Source organism: Ctenopharyngodon idella, chromosome 21 (assembly GCF_019924925.1).
Source record: "Ctenopharyngodon idella isolate HZGC_01 chromosome 21, HZGC01, whole genome shotgun sequence".
Lineage (NCBI taxonomy): Eukaryota > Metazoa > Chordata > Actinopteri > Cypriniformes > Xenocyprididae > Ctenopharyngodon > Ctenopharyngodon idella.
In genome coordinates, this window is record NC_067240.1 from 8,872,374 (window position 1) to 8,899,653 (window position 27,280).

At 37.5% G+C, this 27,280-nt stretch overlaps 1 protein-coding gene across 1 annotated transcript in view; it reads right to left on the reverse strand.

Moving 5' to 3' along the window:
• The window catches only part of whrna (whirlin a), a 114,358-nt gene that overhangs the window by 58,610 nt on the left and 28,468 nt on the right, over nucleotides 1-27,280 (reverse strand). Inside the window, 1 exon segment of the mRNA XM_051878682.1 lies at nucleotides 3,474-3,695. Within this exon segment, the coding sequence (XP_051734642.1) occupies nucleotides 3,474-3,695 (222 nt within the window).

The window sequence follows — 27,280 nt, forward strand, 5'->3', positions numbered from 1 at the left end:
TGTGAGATCAATGCCTCTCGTCTTTTCCAAACGCCAGCACCCACCAAAAGCATCTGTCGCCCACTAGCATGCTGCTTAAAGGTTAGTACTAGCCATCCCTGAAAGGTCAAGGTGGCGTAGGGCCATACTGCGTTTTGTGTGTGTCATTGTTCATAATGCCAGACATTTATAAATGTCTCTCCCATGAATGGCTCCTTATATTTATTTTTATTCTTCTTTAGAAGGCTGCTACAGGCTAAATAGATTTCGGCTTCCAACAGAGCTTTCTACGCAACTTTTGTTTCAGTACCGAGAATTTGTCAGAATTACCCTGCAAATTGCTTCACCGCGATGTGAGACCAAGAGTGAGCAGGGTAGTAAATCAGGGCGGACCGATGGAGATTTCTGCTGCGCTGTGCAGTACTGATGAAGCTGGCATGCCACGCTAGCGCTCCCGCTTCCAACGGCCGCGGGGCTCGGAAAAAGAGCGCGTGCTCTCCAATAGCCTTGGCAGATTTACACCTGGATGAACAGCTCATAAAACTCTCCCTATAATCACATTTAACAAATTCTGGCACACAGGTGAGAGTACAAAAAAATATAAAGGTGAGGAATAGTGCTAGGGTAAATTTGAGGAGCGGGCAGAAAAAGGTTCTCGCATTTAAAACGAGCCAAAATTGACAATATACAGTGATTGATTGCTTAATTTGTCTGACTAACAGTGTGTGCTCACACTTCACAGTTCCTTAGGCAAATAATGACGTGCAAACAAAACAATTTTTTTCCCCCTCACCCTTCATTGATTTATTTAATTCATAGTTTAAAATTCATAACAGGGCACCTGCGTACAACTGCAGACGTCTTAGTCTGGTTCAGCTCTGATGGAAACTGAGTAACTGTGGAACAGACTCTTGTATTTGCTGCCTCTTAATGTTTCATACATATTCAATAATTGTCTGAAAAAAAGACACCTAGCCCAAAACACTAATCCACCAGTTTGGATTTGCTCCTAATAGACAGTATTGTTCTAAATGGAAATGCATCTGCGTCAAGGGTTTATCAGCCGAGTACACATTGTGTATGTTTACCAGAAAGACTTCTGTAAAATGCAAATCGAACACACACCACACAAATTCACACACACATCTTGTTGCTACTGTTTTTTTTAACTCAATCAAATCAAAGTAGCACAAAACGCTTATCTGAAATACCAAAAAACATCCCAGGTGAACCAAATCAGGGCTAGTTTATAAATCCCTGTCTTAAAGCGCTATTGCCCATTAGCTAGCGGAGATGATCACAGATAGTTTAGCCCAGAGTGGATAAAAGATGACTTATAGAAAAGGGCAGCGGTCCAATGGCACTATGGTTATCATCAGCTGGCACAAATAAGATAAAGAGCTTCGGTTTACAGAAATAATAGCATGAACAGCGTTTCATGAAAGACAAGGCAAATTCTTCATTCGCTCCTCTCTTACGCACCAGTGAAAACTCATTTCTGCACTCAACCTATACAGGAGCAGAGCACTTAAAACGACAACCATTTATTGAAGCTGGTGAGCTGTAAACAATGCGGCTTTAACATTGAGTTTTTGAAGGCTCTTGCACATGCAAATGATCAGATGTTCTCCATCCATACTGTATTTCAAACACTATGTAACTATCGCCCACACCGTTTTTTTTTGTTTTTTTTTTAATCTTCAGGGACAACACTTCTTTATGAACAACTACTGTTCAAAAGTTTGGAATTTATCAAAAGTGACAGTGTCGACTCACAATGTTACAAAAGATTTCTATTTAAATAAATACTGTTCTTTTGAACTTTCTATTAATCAAAGAATCATGACAAAATATGTTTGTCATGGTTTCCAAAAGGGTTAGTTCACCCAAAAATGAAAATTCTGTCATTAATTACTCACCCTCATGTCGTTCCAAACCACTTTCGTTCATCTTCAGAACACAAATGAAGACCTTTTTGGTGAAATCTGAGAGCTTTCTGTCCCTCCATTGACAGCTAAAGTACATGACTACCATTTTGATGCTTCAAAAAGTCCATACGAATCCATTTGAATTGAGCAGTTTAATCCAAAATTTCTGAAGAGACGTTTTAGATTGAATTTGGCTTTTATTCACATATAAACATTCATCAACTCACACATCAGTTGTGGTAAACAGAAGCTCAAGCATGTTTGCTTGATGCGTGAGAACCAAAGAGGATCATTCTCATGTGTTACGCAGCATGTTTGAGCTTCCGGAAGAGGTTTGTTCTCGCGCATCAAGCAAGTTCGTTTGAGCTTTTGTTTAAGTTTGCTGATCAATGTTTATATGTCAATAAAAACCTAAATTAAAACTGTCCATCATATAAAGCGATCGAGTCTCTTCAGAAAATTTTGACTAAATTGCTCAATTCATATGGATTAAATCTTTTTTGTGAATTTTTTGAAGCATAGCTGTCTATGGAGGGACAGAAAGCTCTCAGATTTCATTAAAAAGAACTTCATTTGTGTTCCAAAAATGAACGAAGGTCATACAGGTTTGGAACAACACGAGAGTGATCTAATAACAGAATTTTCATTTTTGGGTGAACTAACCCTTTAAGCATCACAACTGTTTTCAACATTGATAATAATAATAATAAAAAAATGTTTCTTGAGCAGCAAATCAGCATATTAGAATGATTTCTGAAGGATCATGTGACACTGAAGTCTGGAGTAAAACAGTCACATCACAGGAATAAACTATTAAAATGATTTATTCCTGTGATTTATTTGTGATTTATTTATTTATTTATTTGTGATGTTAGTTATTTTAAATTGTAATTTTTTTTTTACAATATTACTGTTTTACTATATTTTTAATCAAATAAATACAGCCTTGGTGAGCACTTCTTTCAAAAACATGAAAATATCATAAAGACCCTATACAAGGTCCCTTTCAAGGAAAATCTGTTCACTCGGTGGCCATATTTGCAACGCCTCCGGGCAGCTATTTTGGGCATTCAAGACCAAGTCCTATCTATTTGAATTTGAAATCTCAAAAACTGCTTGCTGAACTCAGCAACAATATCTAACATGAACTGACCCATAAATGTTGTTTGTTATGCTCAAATAGCGTTAAAAAAAGCTTATTTTTCAGGCTAGACGAGCAATGCGCATGTGCAGTCCTAAGCGCGAGTCTCAGATTTCTATGGGAACCGGAGCTTCTAACAGCAGCTGCAGTGATGCAATGACTTTACCAATCAGTGATTGGCTCTTTTACTCAGAAGGCGGGACGTATTCCGCCATATTGCGCATTGCAGTTTCTCCTATTCCCAAGTAATAGGTGTGAGCAGTCTTTCTATATCTATAGTCTTTGCCCCAAACTTTTAAACAGTAGCTTAGCTGCTATTATCTTAATCAGAATTTGATCATATCCTCACTATATAAGCATCATGTAATTACATTAAACTGATTGCTATAACTCGATTAAGGATTGCTATAAATGTGAGCCTTTACCTTCTTCTCATCGCCGTCCTGCAGAAGTTGCATGTGGCTGCGGCCCTGACTGTTAGACCTGCGCAGAGTGGCGCTGCGATGCTCAGCCAGCAGGTCAGGTGGTGGGGACACACTGCGCCCCTGTGGATCCACCCAGGTGTAGACATGATTTGTGATATAGCCACCTGGGATACGGCCTACAGAACGCACTGACATAGAGAGCTTTTTGCTGCCCTTCAGCACCTGTGAGAGAGAGAGAGAGAGACAGTGACAGAGAGAAGAAGAGGTGCAATCAGTCCAGCGTGTCTGCTAAGCGATAAAAGGCAGAGGCAGTTATGGGAATGTCAAGATATTCATGTGAAAATGCTAACATTTCCACTCCATATGATAAAGAGTTCCATCAATACTCAAGCCGCACACAACAAACATAGTGTTGAAGAAGCTACCTGGAAACTGACGCTTACCAAGCTACAAGCTGCACATAATTTTAAAGCAGTTAAACACTACAAAAAACAGCTAAATAAATACATGAAAGCTATTTAAAGAGGAAGTATCTTTAAAAATAATAAATAAATAAATAATATCTGATGAAATAAGAACGAGAGCAGTATTTATCCAGCACAAAACAAACAATAAGGATCTTTAAGATTTTTAACTTGCAAACATAAGCAGATTTTGATTCATCCCAGTAAATTGAATCTCTTGATTCAGTTCACCAATATGACTTAGATTCAAATAGGTTCAGATTCATTGAATAATATACAATAAATGCAACTAATAACTTAAAATTATTCTAAAACAGTGATGAACAGGAGAATTTAACTTAATATTTTGTAAAATAAGATGTAGGCATGAATGAACTGGTGAATCATTTGAATTAACTAAAATGAATCAGACTTTCCAATGCTACATACACCTGCTACTGGTTAGAAAAAAACAAATACTTCAGTAGTATTTTCAGTAGCTCTTTTTTTAAAATAACATAGCTAAGCTAGCAGCCTTACTTCTTTAAGTTAGTCCCTAACACTGCTAAAACACATGGGCAGGTCTCTTCACAGAGACGTACAACACAGAGAAACATGGTGCGGAGATGAAAGTCCCTGTGGCGTTTGCCTCATTGGCCTCTGATGGTCTGCTATGCTCACTATCACTCCACAGAACAAGTCTACAGCAACTGGCACTGCATGACGCCACAAATTCAGCTGAGTGTGAAATGACACCATTCTCTCCTAAAACACACACACACAAAGATACACTAAGCTGCCATTAAACGCACACATCCCAATGCAACCCCAGAACTTACAATTGGGCTGAACTCAGAGAACTTCCTGTTCTCAGGGTGGCTTCACAGTATCTACTTCCCATGCAGCTCAGCCTCCCTCGCAATGCACTTCAGAAACGGTTTGTGTCCGCAGGCGTGCACTGTTGCGTATCTCTGACCTAGTTCTGCTGAATGTTTATTGAGTTATTTAAGTTGCAAAATACAGTGGTCCAGATTTGAAGTGTAACAAAATAAAACTGCTTATTCGTGAGTCACTCGCTCCGTTGAAAATAAACACCAATGGTGCTTCGTTAATCCCCAGAAATGTTTCAAAGCCCAAAGTTTGGATTTATTTAGGAGTTAATCTGGTCCGTAAGCATCTAGTTTCCTTTCTTTCCTGGGCCGGGATTTGCCTGGGTTGTGTAAATGAGCGACAAGTTGTTTTTTGGGATAGAGGAAAGCAGAGCAAAGACAAATAAAATGCAGACACATTGGAATGAACAGAAAATAAAAAAATATGAGATAGCGAAAAGATGAAAGACAGAACACAAATTCCTTGAAGGGATACAGTAGTTCACCCAAAAATGAAAATTCTGTTTTCTCAACCTCATGCTGTTCCAAATCTGTATGACCAAGCCTTTCTTATTGGAACACAAAAAGGGAAATTTTAAAGAACTGTACTGGATGCTCTTTTCCATGAATTCATAATAAATGCAGACTAACAGTTTCAAGCTTTGAAAATGACATGAACTCAACGGCCCTGTCCCAAATGGAACCCTAAGTCCTCACGAGTCCACACTTTCTTGACGTAATACTGCTTTGACTGTCAGATAGAAGTCTGCTGCGGTGCTCGCTTCAGTGCGGACTCGGCTTTCCATAGAAAGCAATGAGATTACCACATTCAAGGTCCAGAAAAGCAGTAAAAACATAGGCAACTTGACTACAGTGGTTTAATCTTAAGCCCGGAACACACCAAGCCGACGCCGTTGAACTAGTGGCAACGAAAACAGACTGTGGGGTTGCCTCACATCGCCAGCGTCTGGGTCCAAAGTTGCCCTGACACACCAAACCGACGCTCGACGGCCAAGTAGCATGTCCGTTCTGCGCCTTCGTAAGAAGAAATGCCTTTCAGTACCAGCAGGTGGCAGTAGCTGAACAGCCAATCAGAATGATCAGATGGCCCGACTGACTGACGAGCTCCGACGCCGATTCAACATGTCGAATCGGCTGAAAAAAAGCAGACGAGGACCAACTTCAGCCAACAGTGCGAAACACACTGAGAAAACTTAGTCGGCCGACAATATCACAATATCCCAAATGTGATTTTTAACCAAGGATACGGGACGTGTCCGGGAGTCGCCTTTTAATGGCGTCATATGCGTGTTACCCTCGGTTTCCGGTTTTATTTTGTAGAAAACATGGAAACACCAAAGACGCTTTAATATATTACATGTTTTATTAGACAAGGGAACAACTGTTATTACGAATTATTGTTATATAGCTCAACATGTTTAGTCTTATTGATTAAAACTCGTTTTCTTGATTTTCCAAGAGTACCATGCTTTTACCATGCCTCAGAGAAAAACACTATTTTGTCATAATTTTCTCCATCATACAATACATTTTAAAATTAATTGCATGCCATTTATCAACACAAGCCACCCAGCATTTATTAATATGAACGCACAGAGTAACGTCATAACATCATTTTCAACACAGTGAAATGTATCTAATATGATAAAACAGCGCTGTGTTACCTCATACGCTTGACCGGAAGAAGCGAAAGCGGCGACTGCAGCATAATAAAAGTTTCTCTGCTCTCGAGCCATGTGTCGTGTTCGTCTCTCATTAGCAATTGCTCCGGCTCTGCTTCATACTACAGTAACGTTCATAATCTCATCCATGAATATGATTTCTGCCCGAGTCCCGTCCCGATTCTTTTCCATGGCTGTGAGGTGAAGACGACATTTCCCAAGATTCCGCGCTCAAACTCGGCGTCATCAAGCTACGCCTTTGTTCTGAATAGGTGACCTCTAGCGGCGAAAATCAACATACTGCAGCTTTAATGTTATGAAGTGACGAGAATACTTTTTCTGAAAAACAAAACAAAAATAACGACTTTATTCAACAAATTCGTCTTTCCTCTGTCATTCTCCTACGCTGTTTACATTGCAGCGCTTCCAGGTTTTTTACGTCAGAACACCGGCTCACTGTAGTCACGTTGACTATTTTAATATGTCTTTACTACTTTTCTGGACCTTGAATGTGGTAATTTCGTTGCTTTCTATGGAGGATAAAAAACCTCTCGGATTTCATCAAAAATATCTTAATTTGTGTTCCGAAGATGAACGAAGGTCTTACGGGTTTGGAACGACTTGAGTGTGAAAAATTAATGACAGAAATGTCATTTTTGGGTGAACCCTTTAATTGTAATTGCGTGGAAAAACAACAACAACTAGTACATTCTTTAAAATGTTTCCTTTTATGTTCCACATAAGAAATAAAGTGATACAGGTATGGAACCACATAAGGGTGAGTAAATGATTTTCGTTTTTGGGTGAACTACTCCTTTAAGAGACTACAGGAGAAGATAAAAAACAGCTTTGTCCCTGCTGTGAATACTAACAAATAAAAGAGCGCCTGGTAGTGAGATTCTTAATGCACCATCGCTGCTCTAAAGTGCTGACTGTGACACTGTCTGATGGAGTGTGTCAACAAATGAGTGGAGTAACGGAATACAGTTGGATGAGAGAGAGAGAGAGAGAGAGATGGAGGGATGGAGAAAGACAGCAAGCAAGCAGCTTATCATATGATATGCTACAATGTCACCTTAGGAAAGCCAATAACGCCAATAATGTGGAAAAATGCATTAATAGCCCCAAGCAAGAGCAGAAGGACATAATTAGAAAGTTTCATGCTGCTGAAAAAAGAAGGGAAATGTTGGATTTAGCTCATCTAGAAGACTTAAACATTTGCAACCCATTTTACTTCCATAAGGTGACGTTCAGAAGGTGGAGCAACACAGCACAACAATGAACTAGCATTAAACATTCATGTTGACCTTAAGGTCGGCATGAAACAGAACTTGTCTTTTCTTCCCTATTATGACATATATATGAATGAAACAGCTTCTCGTACAAGAACAAATGTAGGCCTGGACTTGATTTGTCCATCGGGAATTGATTGGCTCGTTGCAGTTTGCTTTTGATAAATCATTTATAATAAATACTGCGATGCTGCATAAAAAATAAGAATGTTCCATTTTGATTTCATGTTGACTTTAAAGGCCATGAACACTTAAAGCTAATTGCTCCAAGTCATTTCAGATCTGAGCCTGATGGCCCAACCAATTCACATGAAACCCAGAGTGCACACACACTGAGCTGCCAGGCATTCTGTTTATTTACTGTCATTTCCAATGGGACCGATAAAGCATCCGAGAGCAGAATGAGAAATCAAGTCGTAAATGCCGAATGTTTGAGCGCGTGATGCTCAGTGTTCGCTGACCATCTGGCACGGATACTGAAGCAAACAGAAAACGCATACATAAACAGACAATCTGCAATTGTTGCTTTGAATTAGCATAACAAAAAGGGGCCAATTAGATGATCACAAAGGGTAATTGGGTCTGGTTAGCAGTGCCGTGTGCTCAGAATGCGTTTATGAGATTACGCAGACGTGCTTGGAAGGGGCGCGGGAGACATTTGCATGTGATTGAGCGATTCTGGATGAAAACCAGGAGGACAATGAATCTAAAATATTTAAGAATCAATGTAGTACAATTAGTTCTTGAACTCACATATAGCGCATTTTGTGTAGGTGTGTTTATTATTTTTTTTTCAAGCAACTAGTATGTGTAGGTGTTCATTTGTGAACAATAGTAATCTGTATATCATACCAACAGATATACAGCTCTTTCATACAGTGAGTTATGATCTTTGAACAATTTACACTACCATAAGGAAGGGTAAGGTTTTTAATGTTTAAAAAAAAAAAAAAAAAAAAATTGACCAAGGCTGCAATTATTTGATCAAAAATACAGTAAAATAGTAGTAAAGATTAATTTCAAGTAACTCTGTCAGACATTTCTCCTAAAACTCCTTACAAGATAAAAAGGTAGATTTAAATTTTATATTTATTACAGCTATAAAACTAATATGAATAGCGCAGCTGCGATAATTTGGTTTCAAAAGAATTCAATGAGAAAAGTTTGAGTTTATATTGAAATCTATAACTTTTGATTGCAGATTTGACACATGAGATTACTAGGATGTTTCTAAGGACAAAAATATCTTACCATTAGTCTTACCATTAAAAGTTTCCATTAGCTCTCCATTTAATCTCTTTTTCAAATGTTCTTCACACTAGTTATCTCAGAGTTAAGGCCACTTTTAACCCTGGGTTAAGCAAAGTTTCATACTCTAGGCTTTTCACACTGTGTTAACCCCAGGTTATTATCATTCTAAACCCAGATTTTAATCCCGTGTAGTGGAACAATTTACAATTGTAATTTAGAAGTAGAGCTAGCATCGCTTTTTGTTAAGAAATCCTATTCTTAAGCAGGGTTAGCACCACTTTTGCAGTGTTTACCCTGCATTGCACTGATCTTGATCAGTGTGCGATGTTATAATGTTACGGCTAGGTGCTTAGCAACCAACAGCCAATTGCGTTCCTCATATTGACATGTTTTGGGCAGTCATGGAATGCCATGTGTGTCATTTTAGGGAAATATTTCAAATGGTGATAAAAACATATCAGTTGGAGTGAAGAAGAGACTGTTTTATTCTTTATAGTCTGTAAAGTATAGTCTTTATTATCTTTATAGTCTGTAAATGTCCATTAAGGAAAAACGATAGTACAGTCGGCAATATATAATACAAGGATGCTAGAGCCTTAAATGTAAACAGGTTGCATGCTGCGTTCGTCCAATCAGTGCTGACACTGCAAATAGAGAACATTAACCCAGGGTTTAGGTATGTACAGCATAAAATGTCAGCTTATGAATATCTAGGATTAATTGTTAACCCCAGGTAAATTATGAGCAGTGTGAAATGTGATAACCCAGTGTTCCAGTGTAGCTTTTGGTTTCTTCTAGAGCTCTGTGCTTATCTGGAGACTCTATGTAGTTGCTCTCGCACTACTCTGAAACTCTCTCTAGGTTGCCGTAGCTGTCCAGCAGAGCTCCTCGACTAGCAGGAATCTCCTCCTGGATGAGTCAGTAAGATGAGAAGATGGCGGAGCTGCAAATGCTGTTTTAAAAGGAGATTCCTTCTGGTCAGCTACACCAACCTAGAGAGAGAGTCACTGAATACTGCGAGAGCAGCTACATACAGTCTCCAGATCAGCACAGCTCTAGAAGAAACCAAAAGCTACACCACTCAGTCTTTGGCCAGTGTAGTGTATCTGATCAACACTCTTGCCAACAATGTGCTCCAGATGCTGGATATACAGGCGTCCCAGCTACACCACATGGAGTCGTCCATCAACCACATCTCACAGACAGTGGACATCCATAAAGAGAAGGTGGCCAGGCAAGAGATTGGCATCCTCACCACCACTAGTCAATCCTGAGAGTCCTGAACGCTAGATCCGCAAACCCATTGACTACAGTCTGCTGGATGACATAGGCCATGGCGTAAAGGTCAACGCCCAGAATATGAAAGCAGGTTCAGACTCAGAAACCACCCAGTTCTCCAGGCCCAGGCAAAGAAACACTGGGGCGGCACTACCCTTACCGGACGCTCGAGCTTGTGTGTCCACCCATCGTCCCTAACGACTGTGTGCCTTGAATAGGTAAAAGCCTGTGGCTTTTAGTGAGTTCCTGGGGTGTAAGTCCCTAGGTGCCGTAATCGAAAAAAAACAAAAACAATTCTATTCTTTTGAACTATTTCTTTAGATTAAGTTGACTCCTGTTTTGCCGGCAACCGTTCGGTCACACATGCTGTCTGCAAACTGTACTTCAGCCTAATGTTTTGGGCTTTGTAAATATGCAACTAAGCACCGCTGGGGAAAGTAAATTAAAAAGGAAAGTAACATGTTTCAGTGTGATTCAAAACTCATTTTAAAATGTAACTAATTAGAGTGCAACATTTCAAGAAAAAGTAATATGCTAAGTTACCTTTGTTTTCCTTTATTAAAGGGTTAGTTCACCCAAAAATGAAAATTTGGTCATTAATTACTCACCCTCATGTTGTTCCACACCTGTAAGACCTTCGTTCATCTTCAGAACACAAATTAAGATATTTTTGATAAAATCCGAAGGCCTTCATTGTCAGCAAGACAATAAACACTTTTAGATGCCCAGAAAGCTTCTAAAGACATATTTAAAACAGTTCATGTGACTACAGTGGTTCAGCCTTAATGTTATGAAGCGACGAGAATACTTTTTGTACACCAAAAAAACAAAATAACGTCTTTATTCAACAATATCTAGTGATGGGTGATTTCAAAACACTGCTTCATGAAGCTTCAAAGCTTTATGAATTTTTTGTTTCAAATCAGTGGTGCGGAGCGTGTGTATGAATCTGCCAAAGTCACGCCCACCAGCGGTGAACCATTGAAATTTCAAAACACTTATGACGTAATGAAGCCTCGTTTACTGAAATCACGTGACTTTGGCAGTTTGACTGACCACTGATTTGAAAGATTCGTAAAGCTTCGAAGCTTCATGAAGCAGTGTTTTAAAATCGGCCATTACTAGATATTGTTGAATAAAGTCATTATTAAAAGTATTCTCGTCACTTCATAACATTAAGGTTGAACCACTGTAGTCACATGAACTGTTTTAAATACGTCTTTAGTGGCTTTCTGGGCATCTAAAAGTGTTAATTATCTTGCTGTCAATGCAGGCCTCACTGAGCCATCGGATTTTATCAAAAATATCTTAATTTGTGTTCCGAAGATGAACGAAGGCCTTACAGGTGTGGAACGACATGAGGGTGAGTAATTAATGACAGAATTTTCATTTTTGGGGGAACTAACCCTTTAAAACGCAATGCTCAAATTGCAGGCATTTTCATTTTACATTGGAAGTGCATGCTATGACAAGAAGGCTGTACTGTAAAAAAGATGCTGTCTAGGAAGAAATATTGATACTAAAGAGGTCTTATTTCCAATGGGAAATATAAAAGTAAGATACAGAGTCACAAAATGCACCTGATTCTCTCTATTTTTGCCTCCACACTGACCACTGACTGCCATGACTCATGTGTTCCCCTAAGGCAGTACTGCATAAGCAAAATCTCATCTGCCAAAGCAATAACAAAACAATTTCTCATTTAGTCCCTTAAATGAGGGACTCTGAGATCAAACACAACAAAGTGCAATTTTAATAACAGTTCAAAACACTGAAGGATATTGAATTATGCTCAAAATGAAACCGTAAAATGGCAGATTTTGTCAGAAATGTCAGCTGGAGAAGGACAAATGTTTTAGGCAGCAGGGTCTGATATAGTTTGACAGCTCTGGACAGCACTGACATCTTTCACCAGTTCTGTCCATGAGCTGTGGCATCTTATGCTGAAGGGATCGATCGGACTACGACAAGCTGCTACAGCAAACATTTCTCGCTCTCTCTACCCTTCTTTCCATTTATCAGCCTTCCCTGCTTTCCAACTTCTTGTCTCATCTCTCATTCTTATTTATGAGTTATATAGCAGGAGACGCCACCACATGGGATGACGAGGGATAGAAAGGGAAAGAGAGGAGGAGAGAAAGAAAGCGCTTGACTTAAGGGCAGATTTTGTGCTTGAATCGGGGGGAGATTAAGGGAGATTTTTCACTCTTTGACTGAAACATGTGAGAATACTTTAAGAGGTTTTGCAAACAACAAAAACAGACAAAGCATGGTGGGACATACAAATATACTACTAACAAACAACAGTATCATCTCTCCGGGCTTGTTGAAGACATCTATGTCAGGGAGATTTGTTTCAGCTAAATCAAAGCTGACAGGAGACCAGATAAACATACTAATGCTCTCCTCAAAATGCAAAAACAGCTCGAATCAGACTCTCAAATGCATGCAAATACTGTATGAAGCCTGTCAAAGCACATTTCTTAATCTGTATTTTTGTCTCGTTTTCCATTGAAAACCATCTAAATATCCTTAAAACAAGATCAATTTACTGAAGAAGAAAAACTGCAAAAGATATTAAGACTTGACAAGCCTGATGACTGTAATGTCTTGAGAAATGAAATTTGAATGAGATTGGAGAACTAGTTTATATGCTGAAGAACCAGTACAGTCGAATGTAACATCCCTAGAGAGGTTCATTCTTGGTTCAGGTGACATTCTATTCTGTATGTTACTGTTGCCCCATCTCCTGTAATCAACTTCACCCAGCCACCACTAGTGCTGTCACGCTAAAGGTGATCTGCTCTCCCCAACGGACCGTAGCATGGATCCTTGTTCCTATATGTCAGAGCAAATGCTTTTAGAGACCCACAAAGCAACAAATCTACAAGTATACAGACTTACAGCAATGAAACTTATATGTATAACTTTTATACAACATTATAAAAGCACTTAAAACACCATGCATTCATAGGAAAATTTGTTTTGTGTGAGATACACAATCTTCCTTCCCACTGGCTCAGTTTCAGATCAAAAATGCATAACAAGAAAAGACAGTAATTACAACAGGGGGGATGTAGTCCTGTTGGGCAAACGCAAATAAGATTTCTTCTCTGAGATCTTATTATTGTGTTGGCAAACGGTGCCACCGGCAGCGCTCGCCAGTGCTGTATTATACATGTGGTTATGGAGTGATATCTGATTTTCTCTCTGCCTGGAAGTAAGGGAAAGATGAAGAAATTGAGAAAGAAATAAATAGAAAAAATATCCACGTCTATGACCTGTTCTCCATTTGCTCCCAGACCTCCCGGTTTGTATTTGCTTCTATGGTGAATGGTGTCAGAATAGAAAAATAACAGAATTTTCATTTAATGGCGAAGTCTATAATTTTCCTCATTTTAAAGGGGACCTATAATGCCCCTTTTACAAGATGTAATATAAGTCTCTGATGTCCCCAGAATGTGTCTGTGAAGTTTCAGCTCAAAATACCCCACAGATCATCTATTATAGCTTGTCAAATTTGTGTCTCTTGCAAATGAGCTGCTGCTCCCGACCCCCTTTCCAGAAGAGGGTGGAGCTTTAACAGCTCGTGCTTTGGTTGCTCAACAACAACAAAGCTGGAGAATCTCACACAGCCAAAATGATGATTGTCAGTAACGGTGTTCAGCCTTACATTGTTCAAACCGGATTCGGACACTGATGGAGAGACTCAGGAAGAAGTCACAACTTTTAGAATGCATTTGGACATTTCTGAATCATTAGTAGATAAATTTATGTAGTTGCTGTGGAGTTGATTCAACTCATTGACTAGCATGTGCCGACATGGTAATCTTTTGTGCAAATCCAGCATTAAATTGACCCTCGTTTATGAAGAAGTCCAGCATAAAATGACGGCATGGTAACAACACTCTACTACAACAACTCTTCCTCTTCTCTAAAGTAGCCCAACATGGCCTCACCCCCTTTGTTGCGTGTTCCCGGGGGCAGGGTTTATGTAAATTTTGGGGTTTGTGATGTCACCAACCCGGGAAGAAGCTCAGTGTAGTCCCTACCAGCCATTTGTTGTAGTCCTTAAAAAGCGATTTCTGTAAAAGAAAATATCTCCCTTTGCATTGAACTTTGAGCGTCGTAACTTTGCAGATGTTGTTTATGCTCAAACAGCAAAATTACATATTAACTAAAGTTAGTGAAATCATAATCAAGGACCCCTTTTTAAAAAATATATTTTTTACTCACAATTTCCACAATATTTCAGAAATTTGAAAAAGTATATTCATTAAAAAAATAAAATAAAAACAAAATGTTTTAATTTTACAAAAAAAGGATTGCATACATGATTAATCATGCTACCTCATATATCCAAGTTTTCTAAGACCGTGAAAACTCTGCATGGTTTTTCAATGAAAACAAAAAAAACAAAAAACAAAAAAAACATTGAGGTGGTAATTTAAAATAAGAAATATCTTGACGTTTTGTTTTGTATCTCAACCACTGGTGTAAAATTTTGCTGGGACAATGTTTAATCACTATCATTTATCACAATGCAATATGTCTCACAAAAATATAGCTCAAAATAAAAGATACCGTTTTTCAGTCTATAACAGCTTGACAGCTTTCCACAGTTCAGTTCACCTCTCTGTTCCCCAGCCCTTGCTGCACAGGTTACCTCAGTTAATTATTTGTGCTCTGCTTGTGCTGGTAAGATAGAGAGTGACCCAAGGACCATACCGCAAGTTTGTGTGAATGGCTAGCTGGGAAGAGCTGTTGACCCTGAGCTCAAAACCATCCATCTCCTCTACCGAGACTGGAGAGGGAACACTGAGGCATGAAACTCTTTCTTTATTACGGAAAAAGTGTAGTTAATCACTCTGTTTCCTAATAAGATGAGGAGCGGAAGAGAAGAGAGCAGAAAAACAGTGATTTTGATAACACTTAAATCACAGCAATAGCACGAATCAGACTGAGTGTTTATCATCGCTGCCTTGAGCAGCCATACACCACTTCTCAAGGGCCTAAACTTCTCAAAGGAGAATCCGAACATACTACTCTGTTGCCGTACTGTTTTTCGCATTTGTTTTTCACTATATAGTAGGGAAGTATTCGATTTTGGATGCAGTGACTGTTTACAACTGTGACCAGAAGAAGAAGAAGGACAAGAACAAGAACAACAACAACAACAACAACAACAAGAACTGATTATTACTATTATTAACAAGCAGCTTGTGGTTTGAAAAATATAAAAAGTTTAAGAAGTATTAAAAAATTAAACAACAATAAAAAAAAATGATTACTTGTGTATGTGTGTTTACATACATATATATATATTATATATATATATATATATACACACACACATACACAAGTAATAATGTAATACACACACAGTAGTGTAATATACACACAAGTATGCACACAAGTAATAATAGTTTATATATATAAACTATTATTACTTGTGTGCATACTTGTGTGTATATTACACTACTGTGTGTATTACATTATTACTTGTGTATGTGTATATATATATATATATATATATATATATATATATATATATATATATATATATACACACACACACACACACAAGTAATAATAGTTATATATTAATTATAATAATTATATATTATATAATTTATAATAAAATACAAAAGAAAAAAGAAAAAAATACATACAACGCTACATATGTTTGGTCCCTGTCAACTTCTCTCTTTCTCTTTTCTTACATTTGTTGAATTGTGATGCTGTTCTTTAATGCATTGAATCGTGATCTGATTTTCGGCATCCTCTGAGGGAGGTGTATGAATTTAGAGTTTGTTTTTATGTGTGTGTGTATCACGACAGAGATGAAGTGTTGCCTCTGGATCTATACTGCCACAGGCTGCTTTCTCTGGTACGTTCAGTGGTCACCTGCGCGTAAAATTAACTCCACCACCTGGGTCTCCGCTAGAAGGGATGCTTACCTACAAAACACACACACACAAAGTAGCATGACCCAACACAATGATGCAAACAGTAGCTATGCAGGAGTGCCAGCAATGTAACATCTGCGTGCTTAATATTAGTTGGTTTTATCAAACATCAAGGAGAATTTTTTAAATATTGCATGATCATTACAGATTAAAAAAATGTTTTTTTTAAAATGCTGTGGCACAAAACACTCATTCAAATGTTCAAGCGACTCACTGCCTGTTCAGTCACAGTTTTGCTTTAAAAAAAAAAAAAAAAAACATGCTTTGTATTACAACTACTACTACTAATAATAAAATGTCAGAATAACTAACCACAAGGTCTCAGATGTAAGTATATACATAGACTAAATAAGAAGGCACCATCTGTGTGGTCTGCATAACTGATGCTTGAACTTCTGAAAAAGCAGCAGCAAAGTATTCATGCAACTCTGTGATTCCTGACTGAATTACATACAACACGTTCGGAGAGGCGAAAAGACAGACATGTTCTGTTGTTTGGTCTCCATGGTGAGATTTCAGCATACTCCACCACATTATGATTAAATTCTCAGATGGGTTTAGCATGGTCTAGTTAGCCCCTGCTGGTTAATGACAAAACTACACCATCTGGCAGCAAAAAGTATCATCTTCCATTGACAGCCATTCAGAATTAGTTGTGTATTCTGACTTAATACATTTTCAGATATTTAATATATTATACATTCACATATTTTGCAAACAAAATTAATTTATTTCAAATTAATATAAATTTCAAAATTAAAGTGCCACTATTATGCGATTTTAAAGGTTCCTAATTTTGTTTTTAACTCTTCTACAATAGGTTTGCATGCATCCAAGTTCAAAAAACACTTTAATTCTCTCATAATACACATTGCACATCACCTCATTTCTCAAAGAGTCTGAAAACTGTTTGTTCAAAGATTTAGTTGCTCTAAACTCATCCTTACCAAGAGCCTACTCTGCTCTGATTGGTCATATGGCCCAATCTTTTGTGATTGGTCTACCGTTTACAGTGCGTGTTGGGAACGAAACGCCTGTTACCATATCTGAATTTCAGCTCTGGAGGTTTTCTCAGCACTTGGTACACAGTGATACGTATGATGGCGTCAGTTTTTCTGTATCAATTCCAGTGTGCGTCCTCATCCTTTTGAAGTGCACGAAAAGTGGTTTCCAGCACTGAAAACAGCGTCTTCTCGACAAACTCTTCCAGGCCTCAGCTACAACTACAGTGTTTGAGGGCGGGTCACGTGAAGCCAGTGAAGACCACAGGATGGCATAATGCCAATGTGTTACATTGTTGCGTTGGTATGTACCAGAAATTATAGACCCCCTTAGTTAAATCATACCTTTAATTTTTTTTTAAGATGCCAAAAAAAAGAAGAAGGATAAACACATCATTATGCATTGTCGGACCCTGGGGGAGAAGCCATGCTAACTGTTGTTTTCTTGAATATCTATATGGGTCTATTAGTGTAATGGTGGACAATCACAGCCTTAAAAAGAAGCCCTACTGTATGAAAGTAGCTTTTTCCAACGACTTCCTAGAAAAGACTGCGGCTGACTCCAGGAGGTGCATGTGTGGAATCCAGTGGCGTTGACTTCCCAGAAACCCTTATTTTATTTTTTTGAACACATTGTGCTTTGTGAGACGTGTTTATGTGAGAAATCAGGCTGTAATTGTGTTTCCAGCCCTGATTTCTGTCTCCTGGAGTGTTATTTCCTTTTCTGTGGGTTCAGCCAGTTAGGTTGAGCACATAAAGATGGGCTGACTGTCCGGATCACTTCATTAGTGGCTTGTCAGTGTCACTTGTGGCCTTTTCAACCGGGTCCAATTATGGTCCACCCACCGGCTCGAGAGAGGAAGGAGCAGCCGTGCTTGAGTCATGCGCGGCCGTGTTAGCGTAAGGAATCAAATCACACACGGCAAACGGCAGCCAAATTTAATTATACAAGAGATAATCTGCTAGATATCTGCCCACCGTTCAGACACACTTCGATACATATGTCCACCTACTGTACAGGTGCAGACGGGATGCAACAATCCTTATGCAAAACTGAAGTGGACTAATTCAACTGTGTAAGAGGCAATTTAGTCAAGTTTAATCTAAATACACACCAGTGAAAATCCAAATCCTTTTCTTAATCTGTAGTTTTATCTTTTTTAGTAAAAAACATGATGAGCTTTCTTGAGAAGCAAATCTGTATCTCACTCTGTGCGTTCGCTTGGCGGCTGCTGTGTGACACTTGTTGCACACTGCAGTAAGCTAGATCGATATTAGAATATCATATTAATAAATGCTGGATGGCTTGTGTTGATAAATGGCATGCAATTCATTTTAAAACGTATTGTATGATGGAGAAAATGTTGTATTACTTAGCTACTTGACAAAACAATGTTTTTCTCTGAAGCATGGTAAAAGCATGATACTCTCGGAAAAATCAAGAAAATTAAATTTAAACAATAAGACTGAACGTGTTGAGCTATATAACAATAATTCGTTTTCTGTCTATAAATGTAACCAAACAGTTGTTCCCTTGTTGAATAAAACATGTAATATATTAAAGAGTCTTTGGTGTTTCCATGGTTTCTACAAAATAAAACCAGAAACCGAGGGTAACGCGGACATGATGCCATTGACAGGCAACTCCTGGACATGTCCTGTATCCTTGGTAAAAATTTTTAAAAAAATCGTGATTTTCCTCACGATTTACAAATAGTACTCAACTGAACATAATATATAACACTGGCCTAGTGGTTTTTGGATATTTTACTGCAAAAATCTTACATATTGTGCCTTTAAGACTTTCAGCTATGATATGAATATATGTTGAAATAAGTTTAGGTTATGTATACAGTCATGGCCAGAATTATTAACCTTGAATTAACCAAGGCCTTGATAAATAAACCTGTATTTTTTATCCTTTTGATCTTTCATTCAAAAATTTCACAAAAATCTAACCTTTCATTGAAGCAAAAAAAATGAAAGCGGAAAAAAAACAAAAAAAAACAAAAGACTTTCAGCTATGATATGAATATATGTTGAAATAAGTTTAGGTTATGTATACAGTCATGGCCAGAATTATTAACCTTGAATTAACCAAGGCCTTGATAAATAAACCTGTATTTTTTTATCCTTTTGATCTTTCATTCAAAAATTTCACAAAAATCTAACCTTTCATTGAAGCAAAAAAAATGAAAGCGGAAAAAAAACAAAAAAAAACAAAACAAAACAATCACATTATGAAATTAATGTTTTTCTCTAATACACATTTGCCACCATTAATGATACCCCTAGAAATCCTTATACGTAAAATATCTCTTAAGTATATTCCCATATTTACAATTTTTAGCACACCGGGGTGACTAGGATCATAAAATTATGCAGCCATGGCTTCCTGTTTCACAAGAATATTAATATGAGGAAACACAAAGGCCAAATTCTCTAAATCATCCATCACATTGAGTAAAACCAAAGAATATAGTTCTGATGTGCAGCAATAGATTGTTAAGCTTCACAAAATAAAAAATTGGCTTTAAGAAAATAGCTAAAGCATTGAAAATTCCCATTTCCAACATCATTAAACATATTAAAATAAAATATAGTTACCATTTTGGTAACACTTTACAATAAGGTTTCATTAGTTAACTACTTCAGTTAACATGAACTAAGAATGAATAATACTTCTACAGCATTTATTAACCTTACTTAATGTTAATTTCAACATTTACTAATATATTAAAATCAAATGTATTTGTTAGCATTAGTTAATGCACTATGAACTACAATGAACAGCTGGATTTTTATTAATAATATTAACAAAGATTTATAAATACTGTAACAACTTATTAGTTTACATGTTAATATATTAACTAATGTTAACAAATGAGACCTTGTTGTAAAGTGTTACCATAGTTTTAATATAAATACAGACAAGTGATATTTATTTAAACTGAATAATCTTGTAGTAACATACTGTATGCATGGCTGAATGTTGTAAACTACAGCAGTATGTGAGAGTACAGTAATAGTTGCTTATTTGTTGTTTTCAATGGAACTAGAATCCTGTGGAACACACACTTTTTCCAAGTTAATAGGAAAGACGAGGTGAGATGAGACGTCCACATAATCTAGCTAACGCCGCAATCTCACCCAGCAACACAAACCGAAGCAAAAATATTTCCAAAACAGCTGTAGGCTCGACTTTGACCGAACACCGATCAATTTCCTTCACATCAATCTCCTCGCAAAGATGAAAAAGAAAATGAGCGTTAGAAAGGGAAAAACAAAGAGAGAAAAGGGAAAGAGATGAACAAGCTTGTTGACTTAGTTCTTCAATTACATGCTCCCTATCCCAGTGGTGCTTTAATTTTACGTTCAATCCTGTGGCGTTGCACGTCTCATCGGGTTTGTCTGGGTGATAAGAGTCCCGCTTATCAGTTCAGCCATCATCACACACACACACACACACACACACACACACACACACATCAGCCTCATCCAATCAACCTCACTGATTTCACTGCCAAGAGCTTAAGCTCTCAGCAAACAAAGATACAGCGCGGTTTACTGGATAATTTCCACTCTTCGCTTACTCCTTAACTCTCTGCTTACCTTATCCTAACCCTTACCCTCAGGGTTGTGACTAGTACTCAACAATCTGGTAAACACTGTACAGAAGGCTATAGTGGGTTTGTATTTGGTCAATAGATGTTAAATTAATGACAGCCTGCAGTAGGCTAATCTAGAAGCGCTATGACAAAGACACGGACCACTTGTAGAAAAATGAAAGGGAGAAAATTCAATGCTCAATACAGCAGCTGCAAGAAAGTAAGTTTGACCTTAATTAAAAGTTAAAAGAGCCAATTAACTTTTATTCTAGAACATACACCAGCTGGACCAGCTGAAAAAAGCATGTTTTTAAGAGTAATTAAAACCAAATTAAGCTAAATTTATGATACCAATAGATTTTGGACATAATTTCTTATTCAAGTATTGCATAGGAGCTGCACATAGAAAATAGCTGCCTGTGAGCCATGCAAAGATGGCCACAGTGACTTGTTTAAAAGAGACTACCTTTTGATTCCGTTCACCAAAACGGTTCATTCAAATTTGTCACATTTAAACAACACAGAGTGGAAAACAGTTATAAACATCAGCATTTAACAGAACGATATAATTTTGCTTGGGTTCAGAGTTGCATCTGTGTCTTTGTTAACCATGCTACATGTACTTACTAGTACTAACAGTAAATTATGTGTAATACTAACCCTAAACCAAACCCTATTCCCAAAGCCTAACACTTTAGTTAGTACATGTTGTTAATCAATGTTACTTGGTACTTAAATGTATAATTACACTGTAACAAGGCCAGCTTAAAATAAAGTGTAACCCATCCATCTGCTGTGCTGTAAAGCTGTGTGGGCAACATAATGTGACATTAAAAACAGTGTGTGTTTTTTTTCATGTTAGTGCCTATTGGAAAAAGTAGCTTAATTTTTCTAGGAACTTCACATTATAAAACAGCTGAGCTACAAATACTGTCACACTACTGAAAAATATAGTCGGAGGGAAATGCATATCATGAAAGTGATATTTTTGCACAAAGCAACCCCAAAGCCTCTTGGATGGAGAGGAGACAGCTGAGTTCTGAAGGATTTTCAATCACAGTAACCCAGTGTGAAGGCTTACCATCCGGAGAACGACAGGCTCTGTCTTTTGAGCAGTGAGGGGGGATCTGAAAGCATATTCATTTTCCTAAAATCATTCGACAGAGAAAAGTACAATTTCACAAGTTTAATTCAAATGTAGGGACAGTGTGGGCCTTATAAGTAGTTTTGGTCTATAAGTATTGTTTCCTTTAACAATGCAGCGTTTCAGGACTGTGCGAGTGTGCCAACATTGTGGGGACCAAATGTCCCCATAAAGTCCCCATAAAGTCTCCATGAGGAAAAGAGATTAACCTCGTAAATGCCGGATATGTGAAATAATAGTATAGATATTTTCAATGGAGCAGTTTATTGAAACTTTAGACTTTTACTGTAGTAAGAATATGGAGGTCATACTCAAGGAGGGGAAAGAAAAAAAAAAACACCTCAATTTTATTCAGAGGCCCAAAATGAGCAAAAATATGCAATTTAGTGCAGTTGCTAATATTTATATGGCCAAAAAGTAAGATAAATTTTGATAGCTGACTGCATAGATATATCAGTTGTCACTCTATATTTTTCCCTATGTCTAAGTAAGATGATATTTAAGTGTTTAGTTTTATGATCAAAGCTCTGTATAGTTTTTATTGTGGTATAGTTTTTGTGTAAAACATACAGTAAAAAGAGGTATAGATGATTAAGCAAACTCACGTGTTCATCTCAAAATATTACTAACAATTTAAAAGTTATTCTTACGTTTACTTTATTAAAATTGTTGAAGATTTCACAGCAAAAAGAGATGTGTACCACAACCTGATGGAGGGACGTTTTTAAAATTAAACTAAAAGGTCTCTTTCTTGCCAAAAAGTATAAACTATCAATCAGACGACAAAAGGCAAGTAGTATGCTGTGTACAACAGCAAAGCTTTGAACATGTTGATGATTTAGAGGCCTTAGAAATATGTGTATAAAATATACAAAATATGATACTTAATTGGATCATATTTAATGTCTTTATGAAATTTTAAAAATAGTTTCTTTGATTCTAGTACCTAAACAGTTGCAAAGTGATGGTAGTTTCTAGCAGCAAACAATTTGTCTGACCACACTGAATCAAAATATTTGATGTTTAATATACAGTTAAAGGGTTAGCTCACCCAAAAATGAAAATTCTGTCATTTATTACTTACGCTCATGCCGTTCCACACCCGTAAGACCTTCGTTAATCTTCGGAACGCAAATTGAGATATTTTTGTTTAAATCCGATGGCTCCGTGAGGCCTACATAGGGAGCAATGACATTTCCTCTCTCAAGATCCATAAAGGTACTAAAAACCTTTTAAATCAGTTCATGTGAGTGGAGTGGTTCAATATTAATATTATAAAGTGACGAGAATATTTTTGGTGCGCCAAAAAAACCAAAATAACGAATTATTTAGTGATGGCCGATTTCAAAACACTGCTTCAGGAAGCTTCGGAGCATGATGAATCAGTGTGTCGAATCCGCAGTTCGGAGCGCCAAAGTCACGTGATTTCAGCAGTTTGGCGGTTTGACACGTGATCCGAATCATGATTCGACACACTGATTCATTACGCTCCGAATCTTCCTGAAGCAGTGTTTTGAAATCGGCCATCACTAAATAAGTCGTTATTTTGGTTTTTTTGGCGCACCAAAAATATTCTCCTCGCTTTATAATATTAATATTGAACCACTGTACTCACATGAACTGATTTAAATATGTTTTTAGTACATTAATAAATCTTGAGAAAGGAAATGTCATTGCTCCCTATGTAGGCCTCACGAAGCCATCGGATTTAAACAAAAATATCTTAATTTGTGTTCCGAAGATCAACAAAGGTCTTACGGGTGTAAAACGGCACGAGGGTGAGTAATTAATGACAGAATTTTTGCGTGAACTAACCCTTTAAGCTGAATGTGGACCAATGAGATTTCATGGTGGGTGGGACTACATTGCATATAAAAAAAATGATATAAATGACATTTAAAAAAAAAAAAAAAAAAAAAAAAAAAAAAAAAAAAAAAGGTCAAGTCATGTCTGGTTAGGACAATGTCACATTTAGGGGCAGAGTTATATAGCTCAGTATATAAACAATACAAGCCAATGGAAAATCAGCAGCATGACTGGTCACATTGCACATTAATGACTGGTTGCACTGTAGTGAAAAAGCACTCTAATGAAAACACAGCTCTGCTATGAAGCAAGCAATATTATAACTGCAGAAGAGCAGCCACTGGCCTCTACAACAAAATTAATCAATAACCATTTACGGGCCTTTTTTTTGTCTGCGCTAATGCAAGCCACTTTCTAAGGATGAAGGACGGGTCAATATTTCCAACCCCACAATTTCACTTGCCCGAGAAAAATAACAGGAAATTCACTGCAAAGGCCGATTTCCTATTTCATAATTACAAATAATGAAACCACAAACACAGCAGCATTGATTAACATCATATCAGCCAAACTGCACCTAAAAGTGGCATGACGGGCCACGCAAGCAGTCAATGAGTTTTCTCGTTCCTCTTCTTTCGGCAGGCTCATTCATTAGGCATAAAGCCTATGAGGAAGTCATTAAGTAATGACTGAACTATGAGAGACCAATAAACAAGGCTTGTACAATAGGCCCCTGCAGACAGAGACTTAACAGCAATTTATGTTGAGGACATCAGGAGACTGATAATCATTTTATAGCATCCATTCTTTCAGCTTAATCCACGGTGGCTTACAACACAGAAGAGGAGAGGAAAAAAGGTAAGTGTTCTTTTTATGCTCTATCAAGTATAAGTGATACAAAATTGGGGGTCAGATTTCACTATACAGTATAATACAGCTTATACAACAGTGAGTTTTGGTCCTGTAATCTAATTGGAAAAATGGTGTCACAAGTGTAATGGATTGTTTTAGGGTTTTTTCCCCTAATTAATTTTCCATAAAAACTGGTGAAATAAATATTAATTAAATATAGTAAAAAATAATAATTTCTTGTTCTGCAATGCTGTGAAATCCAAAGTCAGCATTTCTATCAACTGTGTTACAGTCATTTTTACCATCCAGGTTTTCATTTCTCCAATCTAAAATGGAATTTTAGAAGCCACGCTAGCTATATATAACTTTGAATGTCACTGCCTGGTTTACAGCTGAATTACAGTGTATAAAAACATTTTGGAGTGCTGTATGCAAGAGCGACGTCTGCTGTATTCCATTAAAGGAGGATGCTTTTGCTAATGCATGATATTAGAAGTCACTTCCACCCTGCACTGTTCTCGCCCACTCCATCCTATAGAGGGACTGAGAGTGCATAATTACAAAGGAGCAATGGCATAAAATAAGCACTCCTTGACAGACAGGAAGGTGGGTGGATGGATGGATTGACAGAAGAATGGATGAAAGTAGAAGTGAGATAGATAAAACAACAGAGAGACCGATCAATAGAATGACAGACAGATAGATAGACAGACAGACGGACAGACAGAGGGACAGACACTGTGCTGTCACACAGGTGTCTGAAGTGATGTGAAGGAGGGCCATGTGTTATTCCCTCCACAGAGTGCTTAGAGGGAGAGAAGGGTTAGAAGCTATTTATAGGGTGAATAGCAACTTGATGGGAAGGAATGGTACGGACGACACAGGAACAGTGCTTGCCTGTCGTCCCAGCTGCACAACAAGAGCTTCTTGACCCTATCCATGTTTTCTTCTCCTTTTTTTCTCTTTGCTCTCATTCCACTGCTTCTTTCATATGTCCGATTCTGAAGCCTTTCCTTCAGCTGTTAATGTCTAAAACACTACAAGAACCACATAATCGATATGAAAACTGATCTTGTATCCATCATGAAGATTTCAGTCAAGTGTTAATAATTTCTCTTTAAATTCAGCAGGCAAAATCAATTTTTACTTTATGCATTTTAGTTTGACCTTTTATTCATTCTCTTAAAGCGATAGTTCACCCAAAAATGAAAATTACCCCATGATGTACTCACCCTCAAGTCGTGTATATGACTTTTTTCTTTCAGACGAATACAATCGGAATTATATTAAATAATGTCCTGGCTCTTTCAAGCTTTATAATGGCAGTAAATAGAGGACGAGATTTTAAAGCCCAAAAAAAGTGCAACCATCCATTATAAAAGATATCCACACGGCTCTGGGGGGTTAATAAAATCCTTCTGAAGCGAAGCAATGCATTTGTGTAAGAAAAATATCCATATTTAAAACTTTAAAAACTAAAATAACTAGCTTTCGACAGACGGCCGTACACATCGATTTACGGCAAAAGAGTGAACTCTGACCCGACACATGACATATTGAAGAAAGCGGATGTGCACAGGAGAGAGCGAAACAAAACACTAGTCACAAATTAGAAGTCTAAACAGAGAATTTTTAAAGAGAAATGTCAGATGTATAAATTTTGATATAAGAGAAGAAGAGCTTGAGTTTGTTGCCCAGCCCTATTTGTTTGAACAGCGAGAGGCGTTTATATAAGCTAGTTATTTTACTTTTTAAAGCTTTAAATATGGATATTTTTCTTACACAAACACATTGCTTCACTTCAGAAGGCCTTTATTAAACCCCTAGAGCCATGTGGATATCTTTTATGATGGATGGATGTACTTTTTTGGACTTCAAAATCTCATCCTCTATTCACTTCTATTATAAAGCTTGGAAGAGCCAAGACATTATTTAATATAACTCCGACTGTGTTCGTCTGAAAGTCATATACACCTAGGATGGCTTGAGGGTGAATAAATCATGGGATAATTTACATTTTTGGGTGAAGCATTGTTCACGAAAAAATGAGAATTCTGTCATCATTTACTCAAACCTGTTTGACTTTCTTTCTATTCTGGAACATATAAGAAGATTTTTTTTAAGTCCATATAATCAACGTCATTGGGGTCCAATGTCTATTTGGACCCCATTTACTTTCATTGTATGGACTAAAACTGTTGAAATATTCATAAATATTGCAAAAGAAAGTAATGCTTTGCTTGTAGAATGTATATTTCTTGCTTCACATAATCACTGCTAGTTGTTGAAAAAGTGCTGAAAAAGCTACACTAGTGCTGCTGTCACGCTACTGAAAAATGTAGTTAAGTTAACAGTATTGCAGCTTTTAATTAGTTACTCCCCTGAATGTGAGTTACTTAATTGAAGTTAATGAGCATTGTTACAGAGTGTGTGGGCAGGGTTAAGCTGATTACCGCATGGGACATTGTTCTTCCTGTGCATGTCGTGTGCTTCCTGCTGTCCAGAGCAGCACTTCTGGGCTTTAAGATGAAATGCAGCACAACCATTAGTTCTACTTAAAAGCCAACACATCTTTTCCTACAAAGGAAACGAGTGGAGGCGGAAAAAAAAAC